This window comes from Amyelois transitella, chromosome 5, assembly GCF_032362555.1.
Source record: "Amyelois transitella isolate CPQ chromosome 5, ilAmyTran1.1, whole genome shotgun sequence".
Classification (NCBI taxonomy): domain Eukaryota; kingdom Metazoa; phylum Arthropoda; class Insecta; order Lepidoptera; family Pyralidae; genus Amyelois; species Amyelois transitella.
Genome location: NC_083508.1, coordinates 12,737,347 through 12,750,137, shown reverse-complemented (window position 1 = coordinate 12,750,137; position 12,791 = coordinate 12,737,347). Strand labels below are relative to the sequence as shown.

At 52.9% G+C, this 12,791-nt stretch overlaps 1 protein-coding gene across 1 annotated transcript in view; it reads right to left on the bottom strand.

Annotated features, from left to right (window-relative positions):
• LOC106139129 (stalled ribosome sensor GCN1) overlaps positions 1-12,791 on the bottom strand; it is a 33,975-nt gene that overhangs the window by 1,668 nt on the left and 19,516 nt on the right. The window contains exons 23-38 of the mRNA XM_060954926.1: positions 12,584-12,778; positions 11,863-11,991; positions 11,273-11,396; positions 10,940-11,176; positions 8,097-8,276; positions 7,338-7,627; positions 6,907-7,102; positions 6,020-6,534; positions 5,638-5,775; positions 5,159-5,311; positions 4,598-4,786; positions 3,715-3,968; positions 3,075-3,239; positions 1,466-1,622; positions 893-1,123; positions 369-578 (exon numbers count right to left, since the gene is read on the bottom strand). Coding sequence (XP_060810909.1) covers positions 369-578; positions 893-1,123; positions 1,466-1,622; positions 3,075-3,239; positions 3,715-3,968; positions 4,598-4,786; positions 5,159-5,311; positions 5,638-5,775; positions 6,020-6,534; positions 6,907-7,102; positions 7,338-7,627; positions 8,097-8,276; positions 10,940-11,176; positions 11,273-11,396; positions 11,863-11,991; positions 12,584-12,778 — 3,363 coding nt within the window. The remainder of the gene's footprint in view (positions 1-368; positions 579-892; positions 1,124-1,465; positions 1,623-3,074; positions 3,240-3,714; positions 3,969-4,597; positions 4,787-5,158; positions 5,312-5,637; positions 5,776-6,019; positions 6,535-6,906; positions 7,103-7,337; positions 7,628-8,096; positions 8,277-10,939; positions 11,177-11,272; positions 11,397-11,862; positions 11,992-12,583; positions 12,779-12,791) is intronic.

The window sequence follows — 12,791 nt, the reverse complement described above, 5'->3', positions numbered from 1 at the left end:
ATATAGTCCCTTACAGGGTAGATGGAGACAAAAATCTTGAAAAGACTGAAAGGCCACATACAGCTGTATTTTCTGGAATTGAGATTGAAATAGTAACAGATTGCTCGTCCACCGCAAACAAGAAGAATCCCAAGTTTATTAGCCTATCCTTATGTCGCCTTATACGACATCACTGGGAAAGAAAATTCAGTTAGTGTACAACTGTATGATTTAGAGTCTAAATCTAACTGTGGTCTAAACATCGCCTCCGACCATCACAACGACAACTGCATCCTGGCGACCTGCCAGGATGCCTTGTCAATAGGTTTATGAAGTCAGAATAGTATTTACAAAGAAGGCATAACTTGACTTGATAGTTATCATCACACCTGCAACATGGTCTCCCTGATGGCAGCATCCTCCGTATTCTTGAAGTTGTTGTGCAGCTCCATGAAGAGCGGGTCGGCCCTGGTGTGGATGACGACCAGCTGAGACAAGGCCAGGCCGGCCTTGATGCGCACCGGCCGGTTCGGGTCGTTCAGCGCTTTCAGGAATGTCGTCTGCAGCTGAGGCAGGAACTGCTTCAGCATCACGCCCACCTGGAATCAGAAAGGTGTATCGTTCGTGAAGTTATTGACGAGACAGTGAATTACCCAAAGGAAATCTTATGAAAGTCGTTGTTAGTGATTCAAAAAATACTAGATATCAAGGTTTAATTAAGCAAAATGGGACCTTTTCAAGGTCAGATCACCGTGGAAAGACAAGGCCAAAATAATTCGTTGTTAAAACGAAGATAAATTGAGACGAAAAGAAGTCTACTATCAGCGGGACACTTAATATTTGATGATAATGTTTCCTCCCGTAAGAACAATTCTGGTGATGTGCCCCACTGAGCTGGATGTAGTCACGTTACCTTGGACAGCAGCTCCGCCAGCGTCTCCAGCACGGCAGCCTTCACGCTGGAGTTGAAGCGGTCTCCCAGGATCCTGATTAGCGGCCCGGTGATGTGCACCACTGACGGCTGGATGGCTGCCGCTGACGTCAGCTTGATGACTTCGCCCAACATGAGTGCGGCGTTCTCCTTGTCTTCGGGTAGACCGTTGAGGATCGACTCTCGGAACAGGGGTAGGATCGGTGCTATGCCCTGAAAAAAAAATTATTTCCTCATTAAAATAGTCAGTCACTGACTATCATATTTTCAAAGGCTTCTCGGTAATACTGGTCGCGTTTATTATAAAATTTAGATACAAATAGTGACAGGTTGCTCGCCCATCGACCAAAATAAGAATACCTATCCCTTAGTCGCCTCTTACGACATCCATGGTAAATGAGATGGAGTAGTCCTATTATTTTTTATATTGGTGCCGTTAACCACACGGCATTTTGAGAAAATTAATAAAAAAATCTATATTAGAGCTGTAACGTCAACCCTATAAGTGTAAAGATGTAGTCATCTGTATAAGAAGCATGCCACAGGAGAGCCCACCTTGGGCAGACAGAAGCCGGGCAGCAGCTCCTGCTGGAGGTCGGCGGCGGCGAAGCGCACGGCCTGCCGCACGTCCGACACGTGCGCTATCTGCTGCTCGGCGTCCAGGGTCTTCGTCAGCGCCGCCAAGGCCTCCCACGCCATTTGTAGCACATCTCTGAAAGGAGACATCATTAATTTATGTACACAAAATTATATACAGGAGCATTTATTACAGTAATTCACGTACAAAGGTGCTACTTATTTCAAAAGAAATCTCTTCCAGTAGACCCATGAGAGAGATGAATTTTGGAGCTGTCATCATTCTGTTAAATCAGACTGTATGTGAGGTTCATAAGTGCAGGTATGGCGAGAGATAAATGAACATACCTGTCTGTCTCAGCCAGCAGCAGCAGCAGCCCCCGCAGCAGCTGCGGCACGTGCGGCGAGAGGTCTGCGCGGGTGTGAGTCACCAACAGACAGCTCAGCCCAGGATCGCTTGGAGAACGTCAAGCAGTGACTGCATCTGAACTACATGAGGATACCTGTCTGTCTCAGCCAGCAGCAGCAGCAGCCCCCGGAGCAGCTGCGGCACGTGCGGCGAGAGGTCTGCGCGGGTGTGAGTCACCAACAGACAGCTCAGCCCAGGATCGCTTGGAGAACGTCAAGCAGTGACTGCATCTGAACTACATGAGGATACCTGTCTGTCTCAGCCAGCAGCAGCAGCAGCCCCCGGAGCAGCTGCGGCACGTGCGGCGAGAGGTCTGCGCGGGTGTGAGTCACCAACAGACAGCTCAGCCCAGGATCGCTTGGAGAACGTCAAGCAGTGACTGCATCTGAACTACATGAGGATACCTGTCTGTCTCAGCCAGCAGCAGCAGCAGCCCCCGGAGCAGCTGCGGCACGTGCGGCGAGAGGTCTGCGCGGGTGTGAGTCACCAACAGACAGCTCAGCCCAGGATCGCTTGGAGAACGTCAAGCAGTGACTGCATCTGAACTACATGAGGATACCTGTCTGTCTCAGCCAGCAGCAGCAGCAGCCCCCGGAGCAGCTGCGGCACGTGCGGCGAGAGGTCTGCGCGGGTGTGAGTCACCAACAGACAGCTCAGCCCAGGATCGCTTGGAGAACGTCAAGCAGTGACTGCATCTGAACTACATGAGGATACCTGTCTGTCTCAGCCAGCAGCAGCAGCAGCCCCCGGAGCAGCTGCGGCACGTGCGGCGAGAGGTCTGCGCGGGTGTGAGTCACCAACAGACAGCTCAGCCCAGGATCGCTTGGAGAACGTCAAGCAGTGACTGCATCTGAACTACATGAGGATACCTGTCTGTCTCAGCCAGCAGCAGCAGCAGCCCCCGGAGCAGCTGCGGCACGTGCGGCGAGAGGTCTGCGCGGGTGTGAGTCACCAACAGACAGCTCAGCCCAGGATCGCTTGGAGAACGTCAAGCAGTGACTGCATCTGAACTACATGAGGATACCTGTCTGTCTCAGCCAGCAGCAGCAGCAGCCCCCGGAGCAGCTGCGGCACGTGCGGCGAGAGGTCTGCGCGGGTGTGAGTCACCAACAGACAGCTCAGCCCAGGATCGCTTGGAGAACGTCAAGCAGTGACTGCATCTGAACTACATGAGGATACCTGTCTGTCTCAGCCAGCAGCAGCAGCAGCCCCCGGAGCAGCTGCGGCACGTGCGGCGAGAGGTCTGCGCGGGTGTGTGTCACGAACGCACAGAGCAGGGCAGCGGCCGCCCGCCGCCGGTCGTCCTCCGGGACGCGGATCGATTCCAGGAGGTTGTCGATGATCCTGTTCAAATAAAATAGCATGGGTACAAGTTGGGTTTATTGTACGACTGAATGAAATGAATGAAAATAGATATTTTAAGCGCGATCACCACCAAAGTGAAGACGTTTCGTCTTTACTACCGGATATTTAAGCCGGAAGAATTCAAATTAGATGAGAACTTTGCCGACGACATTTGGCATTTTCGCTATCGCGGCATAAAGTTAGCGAACTAAATAATAAAGGATATTGCTATAGTAATGTTTGAATTCTATCATCAAGCCAAATAGCTGAACGTGGCCAATCAGTCGTTTCAAGACTTTTGGCTCTGTCTACCCCGCAAGGGATATAGACGTGACCATATATATGTTTGTATGTATATGTTTGAAATCTTGTTATGCAGTCATGATTGCAACAGCGCAATCGTAGGGTTATGATTACTCGTGGATAGAGATAGAGGCTGGCGGTTGGTGCTACTCCAAGTCCCAGCAGTACTCACACCCTGACGCCGGCGGAGTCCTGCACGGGCAGCAGCGCGTCGCGGCACTGGTCCAGCTCGGTGGCCTCCTGCGGGCCGCCGCGCGCCGCCACCAGCGCGCCCAGCAGCGCGGGCAGCACGCGCGGCAGGTGGCGCCCCAGCGCGCCGCCCGCCGCCGCCGCCAGCGCCGACAGCGCGCGCGTGTCCGCCAGCCCGCCGCCCGTCAGCACCGGCACCAGGTACGGCAGCACGGCGCGCGACTTGATCGCCATTATCTGTGCAAAATAACTACTTGTAGGAGTCTACTTAGAAAAACCATGACTCCCAAATCCACCATCATCATCTTAAACCCACCACTTTTAGCCACGATGATATCGCCGGCTACATTTTTAATATTGCAAACACGAACAGCTAGCTTCCATTCCGATCACAAGAAGACGGAATAATGAAATACCAGGGTCAAAATGCAGTCAATTCGATGATGAAATAAGTTAGAAGACATATCGAGCCTTCTAAGCCGCTCGCGGTCGTTGAGCGAGCGCAGCATGTGCGGCAGGATGTCGTCCAGCGCCTTGTTGTGATGGTGCTCCAGCAGCAGCAGCAGCAGCAGCCCTGTACCGACCTGCTTGAGCCCGTCCAGCGCCGCGTCGGCCACGTCCCGCTCGCGGTCGTTGAGCGAGCGCAGCATGTGCGGCAGGATGTCGTCCAGCGCCTTGTTGTGATGGTGCTCCAGCAGCAGCAGCAGCAGCAGCCCTGTACCGACCTGCTTGAGCCCGTCCAGCGCCGCGTCGGCCACGTCCCGCTCGCGGTCGTTGAGCGAGCGCAGCATGTGCGGCAGGATGTCGTCCAGCGCCTTGTTGTGATGGTGCTCCAGCAGCAGCAGCAGCAGCAGCCCTGTACCGACCTGCTTGAGCCCGTCCAGCGCCGCGTCGGCCACGTCCCGCTCGCGGTCGTTGAGCGAGCGCAGCATGTGCGGCAGGATGTCGTCCAGCGCCTTGTTGCCGATGGTCGCGTGGAGGGAGTCGAAGGTGCGCGCGGCCGCCAGCCGCACTTCGGGCAGCGGGTCGCAGAGGGCGGTGCGGACTGTTGGGACCTGAATATACAGAATAAATCGTGATGATATCACGAACAAATTGGTAGAAGAACGAAACAAGCGTGCCATCATGTTGGTTTTTAGTGGAGAAGATAGTAAATACATCTTTCCACCTTGCAGTTAATTGACTAAAAGTAGTTGTAAGAAATATACCGCGTAAAACAGACGATCGATGAGGCAGTAAAATTCTAGAATGGCGGCGATGACTGGCGGCGGTACTCCCTAAACAGCGTATAAAAAAACACTCATTAGGTGTAGGGAAGAACTTCTTTCTGCGTCCACCTTATGAAAGTGATTTTACAGGGGAACTATCTTCTATCTATACAATAGATTTAATGTGGACAGATAATACATAAATAAATGTATGGTTACCAATCCGTCCGCGAAGCTGAGCACGGCGTCCCTCGAGGTGGAGGAGAGGATCTCCCCGAGCCCGATGCAGACGCCCTGGCGCTGGTCGGCCCGCTCCGACCGCAGCCCGCGCTCCAGGATGGGCACTATCTCGGGCAGCACTCGTTCACCCAGCTATACACGATTATAGGTCATTTAAACACACCAAAAGCAACCTTTTGTCTCGGTAACAAGAATCGAACAGAAATGAAATTGCAACAACATTTGAACTCCGAGTGTGACTCTCAAAGTAAAACTATTCTCAGGAGATTCTTTTTCCGTTAAATGGTGAGAATTGAAAAATAATGAAAAATACTGCACAAGATCTGATGTCTGACACCTGGTGCTTCTACAAATCATTTCAAAAACTCAAATTCAGAAACAAATAGACTTCTGTTTCGGCTTAAGCGAGTTTATAGAAAAATATTGTCCTTCTCACAAAATCATCAACAGCTTATTACCTTCCTCACGAGGTCACCCAAGGTCCTGGCTGCCACCTGTCGCTTGTCGTAGCTGGTGGAGGCGAGGCAGCCGAGCAGCAAGCTGAACAGTGTCGGCAATATCTCGCGAAGGGTCTTCGGCGTGTTGGTTACTACCACCTGGAATGAGAATAAAGTTTCTCGAATTCGTCGAATGTCTGTTGTGTTTCTTGACGATTTTATGACTAAATCTGTGATTCGCAAGGATTAAATATAAGGATTTCAAATACAAATTCAAGATCTATATTATGGGGTTAATCTTGGGTATGTAATAAGGAGAATCTTTGCAGAGCATTCTGTACCGAATTTTAGAAAAAAAATTATTGAATCAAATAAAAAACCTAAAAGAAAAAGGCTACCGTACCTTCCAAACGTGTAACGCCGCCTGCCTCACCATCAGCGCCACATCACTTCTTCCCATATACAGTCCGGCCAATACTCTATTCCTCCTCTCAGTTCCCAGCGCGTTCATGATCGCCTTGTGCGAGTGCTCCGTTCCGAAGTTATCATCATCCGACGCTGTCTCGGTGCTCATTTTGCCCGTCACACCCGATATGCGATACAGCAAATCTCCAAGCAATTGTACCGAGCTGTATCTGATACGCCAGTTATCGTCAAACAAGCCTCTTTCTAACTCCGGCAGTAGTAAAGTTATGGCCGACTCGGCGTACAGGGTGACTATTCTCTGCCCGGCTTTGAGCGCGGTCTCGCGTACGTATTCGTTCTCGTCGGCGAGTGCTTTGAGAATCGGGTTGATGATCTGCCCGATGTAGGGGGTGAACTCGTCGGTGAAGGCGCCAGGCATGTAGATGAACATCATGATGTAGCCGTCTTTCACGTGCGGGGCGATGTCTGTGCGTTCAGCCGTTGCTATGATGTCTGTTGGCGAAATGTACGAAGATCTTTGTAAGTAACACTATGACAAGAATTCTTGAAGAACTAAGAAGATATTTAAAATACCAAAACTATATTTTTTACATCGTGGTAAATGTTATTTTGGAATAAATCGGGCACAAAATCGAACAATACCAAATCTTAAAAGCAACATTTCTATGGCCTAAAACATAAATTAAACCTCTATGTAACATAATCAGAGACGCGGTTCCCCAGCTATACCACCCATCATTATCTCCCTATGAAGTCTCCAAGTTTTGGCTAATTTTGCACTACACAAGTTTCAATAAACTGTCTCAAGACGCTGTTTTCCGAGGTCAGGGTATGCAGCAGCTCCTCTCATCATCACATACTCACCAGGCATGATCTTGTGCAGCTTATGAACCCCGAGCCCGGCCACCACCTCGCTGAGACCCTGGGCGGCTCCAGAGCGGTCTACGCTGCTGCTCTCAGAAGTCAGGGTGTGCATCAGCCAAGGCAGCAGTTCCTCGAAGCTGGTCTCGCCCATGCCTTTAACCATGGCGCCTAGGGCGCGAGCTGATACTGAACGTACCTGTGGCAAAATACAGTTAGAAATTAGTTTGAATCAATCGAGACCTAATATTATCATGTTTATATCCCTGATGGGTGAATATCAAAACCAAGAGGTCATTGTTCAACTCTTGTTGGTCATGTTATTTTGAAACAGACATGATTCCTAAGTTTCCTGACTCAATGCCACCTACGTCTGATACAGAGCATTCAGACCAGACTCTGGTACAGCGTCTCTATGTCGGAATACCACTCACGTCCGGCACAGGATCCAGCAAGGAGCTCTTCAGCCCTGGTATGATGTTAGGCAGGTACGGCTGCAGGTCCTTCTGGTCGGTCAGCGAGTACATGTTGCCGATGATCTGGGCGGCCATCTTGCGGGTTTCCGTGCTCCTGTCGAGGAAAGCCCTCTGGACCACTGGCATGATGAGGGCCAGGGACGGGGCGTCGATGAAGTGCACGAACTTGGTGTCCAGCAGGGTTTGGAGACAGGCCGAGGTCTTGTTAGACGGGTCTTGGAGAGCTTGGAGCAGGACCGGTACGATTGCTGTAACATATCAGTATAATTGTAGTTTGAAACTGGCTTAGAATACAAAGTGCTACTTAGAAGTAAAAGATTAGATTTAAGCTGACTTTCTGTTGAATTTAGAACAGAACCCTTCCATATCTTTCTCATGGATGTCGTAAAAGGCGACTTAGGATTCCTCTTGTAGGCGACGGGTTAGCAGCCTGTCACTTTTTGAATCTCAAACCCATCATGAAGCCATACAGCTAAACTATGTATATACTATATTAAGACTGTTGGCTGCGTCTACTCCGCAAGGGATATAGACGCGGCTATATGTATGTATGTATGTTTCTGCTGAAAAGATAGCTGATTAGTTTATTAGGTGGTCAAGTAATATTTTCCTACTCGACCAAGGGAAACCATCTTTCAGGGAACATGACAGAATGTTAGTTCTTTCATCATTCGCCTGCTAGACCCTCGCCTCAGCAGACTGGCACAACAGACGCACCTTGTATCTCAGGGTTGCGGATGACGGAGCCGATGACCTTGAGGGCCTCCGCGCCGGCCTCCTGCACCCTCATGTGGGAGTCGCTCAGCACCTCGATCAGCTTGGGCACGATGGACGGGAGGCAGGAGGACAGCTGCTTCGGAGCGCAGTACGCCATCGCGCCTAGCAGCTCGATCGAACCTGTATCATATTTACTTTGGTTAAAAGTGGATCAGTTGAATCGCAAATAAAAATTTTGTCAAATTTTTGGGAGGAGTTATATATAGTGTCCAAGTATATTTGAAAATATTACCGATTCTTATACATAGTGACTTTAAGAAGACATCTCTCTTAGTAGTGCAGACTGGAATAATCACTCCTGACTAGTCCTTACTTGTCCTCATCCTACTTCAACAAGCACACGGGTTAATTTCCAAATGTTTTCAGTCACACATCATACTAGTAGTGCGCGCTCAGCTAGCTCACGACGAGCTCGGCGGAGCAGCCCTGCGAGCTGAGAGCCTGACACACTGACCCGCCTTAGTCCGCCAGTTGTCGTCCTGCAGCGCCTGCAGCAGCGACGGCAGCACCAGCTTGACGCCGTGCGCGCTCAGCTTGCTCATGACGAGCTCGGCGGAGCAGCCCTGCGAGCTGAGAGCCTGACACACTGACCCGCCTTAGTCCGCCAGTTGTCGTCCTGCAGCGCCTGCAGCAGCGACGGCAGCACCAGCTTGACGCCGTGCGCGCTCAGCTTGCTCATGACGAGCTCGGCGGAGCAGCCCTGCGAGCTGAGAGCCTGACACACTGACCCGCCTTAGTCCGCCAGTTGTCGTCCTGCAGCGCCTGCAGCAGCGACGGCAGCACCAGCTTGACGCCGTGCGCGCTCAGCTAGCTCATGGCGAGCTCGGCGGAGCAGCCCTGCGAGCTGAGAGCCTGACACACTGACCCGCCTTAGTCCGCCAGTTGTCGTCCTGCAGCGCCTGCAGCAGCGACGGCAGCACCAGCTTGACGCCGTGCGCGCTCAGCTTGCTCATGACGAGCTCGGCGGAGCAGCCCTGCGAGCTGAGAGCCTGACACACTGACCCGCCTTAGTCCGCCAGTTGTCGTCCTGCAGCGCCTGCAGCAGCGACGGCAGCACCAGCTTGACGCCGTGCGCGCTCAGCTTGCTCATGACGAGCTCGGCGGAGCAGCCCTGCGAGCTGAGAGCCTGACACACTGACCCGCCTTAGTCCGCCAGTTGTCGTCCTGCAGCGCCTGCAGCAGCGACGGCAGCACCAGCTTGACGCCGTGCGCGCTCAGCTTGCTCATGACGAGCTCGGCGGAGCAGCCCTGCGAGCTGAGAGCCTGACACACTGACCCGCCTTAGTCCGCCAGTTGTCGTCCTGCAGCGCCTGCAGCAGCGACGGCAGCACCAGCTTGACGCCGTGCGCGCTCAGCTTGCTCATGACGAGCTCGGCGGAGCAGCCCTGCGAGCTGAGAGCCTGACACACTGACCCGCCTTAGTCCGCCAGTTGTCGTCCTGCAGCGCCTGCAGCAGCGACGGCAGCACCAGCTTGACGCCGTGCGCGCTCAGCTTGCTCATGACGAGCTCGGCGGAGCAGCCCTGCGAGCTGAGAGCCTGACACACTGACCCGCCTTAGTCCGCCAGTTGTCGTCCTGCAGCGCCTGCAGCAGCGACGGCAGCACCAGCTTGACGCCGTGCGCGCTCAGCTAGCTCATGGCGAGCTCGGCGGAGCAGCCCTGCGAGCTGAGAGCCTGACACACTGACCCGCCTTAGTCCGCCAGTTGTCGTCCTGCAGCGCCTGCAGCAGCGACGGCAGCACCAGCTTGACGCCGTGCGCGCTCAGCTAGCTCATGGCGAGCTCGGCGGAGCAGCCCTGCGAGCTGAGAGCCTGACACACTGACCCGCCTTAGTCCGCCAGTTGTCGTCCTGCAGCGCCTGCAGCAGCGACGGCAGCACCAGCTTGACGCCGTGCGCGCTCAGCTTGCTCATGACGAGCTCGGCGGAGCAGCCCTGCGAGCTGAGAGCCTGACACACTGACCCGCCTTAGTCCGCCAGTTGTCGTCCTGCAGCGCCTGCAGCAGCGACGGCAGCACCAGCTTGACGCCGTGCGCGCTCAGCTTGCTCATGACGAGCTCGGCGGAGCAGCCCTGCGAGCTGAGAGCCTGACACACTGACCCGCCTTAGTCCGCCAGTTGTCGTCCTGCAGCGCCTGCAGCAGCGACGGCAGCACCAGCTTGACGCCGTGCGCGCTCAGCTTGCTCATGACGAGCTCGGCGGAGCAGCCCTGCGAGCTGAGAGCCTGACACACTGACCCGCCTTAGTCCGCCAGTTGTCGTCCTGCAGCGCCTGCAGCAGCGACGGCAGCACCAGCTTGACGCCGTGCGCGCTCAGCTTGCTCATGACGAGCTCGGCGGAGCAGCCCTGCGAGCTGAGAGCCTGACACACTGACCCGCCTTAGTCCGCCAGTTGTCGTCCTGCAGCGCCTGCAGCAGCGACGGCAGCACCAGCTTGACGCCGTGCGCGCTCAGCTTGCTCATGACGAGCTCGGCGGAGCAGCCCTGCGAGCTGAGAGCCTGACACACTGACCCGCCTTAGTCCGCCAGTTGTCGTCCTGCAGCGCCTGCAGCAGCGACGGCAGCACCAGCTTGACGCCGTGCGCGCTCAGCTTGCTCATGACGAGCTCGGCGGAGCAGCCCTGCGAGCTGAGAGCCTGACACACTGACCCGCCTTAGTCCGCCAGTTGTCGTCCTGCAGCGCCTGCAGCAGCGACGGCAGCACCAGCTTGACGCCGTGCGCGCTCAGCTTGCTCATGACGAGCTCGGCGGAGCAGCCCTGCGAGCTGAGAGCCTGACACACTGACCCGCCTTAGTCCGCCAGTTGTCGTCCTGCAGCGCCTGCAGCAGCGACGGCAGCACCAGCTTGACGCCGTGCGCGCTCAGCTTGCTCATGATGAGCTTGGCGGTGTCGTCGGCGGCCGCCCGGACGTACTGCGAGCTGTCCCCGAAGCACAGCAGCAGGTGAGGCAGCACGTGCACGATGTAAGGCTCGAACAGGCGGCCGAGCTTGTAGCAGAGCATCTCGAAGCCGAATAGAGCGCCTGTGGGGGTAAATGGAAATTGTCAGATTGAAGCCCATCTCCTTCTAAAGGCTATCATCCCATCAGATTTTAAAGGCTAGCTTAAAAGCCAAGTACCTTCGCGATACTTGTAGTTCTTCTTCTCCTGAATGGCCTCGGTGAGCTTGCCCATGACGTCCAGCTGCTTCAGCGACAGGATGCCCAGGCCCTTGATGATGCCCGCTATACCGTACGCTGCACCCTATTCAGATAATTCGAGATCAAGTTTTACCGTTTCCAACGTGAATTTGTATGTGAATTGATCACCGCCACCTAGTGGTAACGCGATGGCACTAATGCAATTCCATACAAATTGGTAATTACTTGCTCCACGCGTTTGATCAAGTAAAACTCGCACTAACCCCTCTGGACCAAGACTGCTATGAACAGACACTTTACGATAGCTAATCATATACCTTAAAAATTTTACCAGTTTGTGGCAAATGATATACGCCTGTCATGCGCTTAGAATAATACTCTTCAAATGTCAAAAATATTTGAAGAGTATTATTCTAAGGAAATTATTATGGAGGAGTTCGTAAACACATCTTAAATTTACTGATCATGCTTTTATTCACATATTTTAAATTAAAAGAAAAATCAGGTGTGTTTTCAGAAAGGAAAAAGTTCATCAATTATATGAGGTATAAAAACATATGTGGTATAACCTTCCGGTCGCCGTATTTCTCGGCAGTGAGCAGCTGCTTCATCAGCTTGTTCATGATGACGGGGATCTCTTCCTCCAGGGCTGGTGACGTCACCAGGTGAGGCAGACAGTTGCTCACCGCTTCTTGGACCTGTTCCAAATTGGGTTCTTGTAATATTCTGCATACTTCACAGGTACATTAATAATGTTTTAGAAAGTATGTAATTCCTTGATTTGGAAAGATCCCTGTCAAATAACTAATTATATAAATCCGAAAGTGAGTTTATTTGTTTGTTTTCTCTTCACTCGTTATCATCTGAATCAATCATCTTTAACTTTGCATATATGAGAAGGACATAGGGTATTTCTCATCTCAGGCAAAACTATATAAAATAAACTATATTTCCCGTGGAATTTAGGTTGCGGAAAGTCGCGGGGTGTAGATGGCGCTTAATTCGCGATTGTGGTTAGGGATGGCGGGTAAAAGCTAGTTGACTACAAAACAGTATATCAAATAAACAGTAAAGATCGACATAAATATATCTTTGACCAATGGCAGTCCTGCCTTTTATTAGGAACTATAAATAAACTGCTTCACACCTGGCTGTGTATCGATTCTTCAGGATAAGTTTAAACTTTAAGAAGGTCGGATGGTGCGAGGCCTGCCTGCCTCAAATAAAGTTATCAGTGGAGAAAGCGGTCTCCGATGGACACATCCACCAGCAGCACCCCGGCTACAGTACCTGCTGACTAGGTGTGGACAGGGCGGTGACGAGCCGCAGCGTGATGGGCTTGACGCGGGCGTCGCCGGGGGCCAGGTGGCGCGCCAGGGACCCCATCAGCAGCACCACACTTTGTCTGACGGCATCGAACCCCCCGGATTTCGGCGCCTTGTCCAGGAAGTTCTCGAATACGGGCAGGAGGCTGCTGATGGTTTCCTGATGACATGAG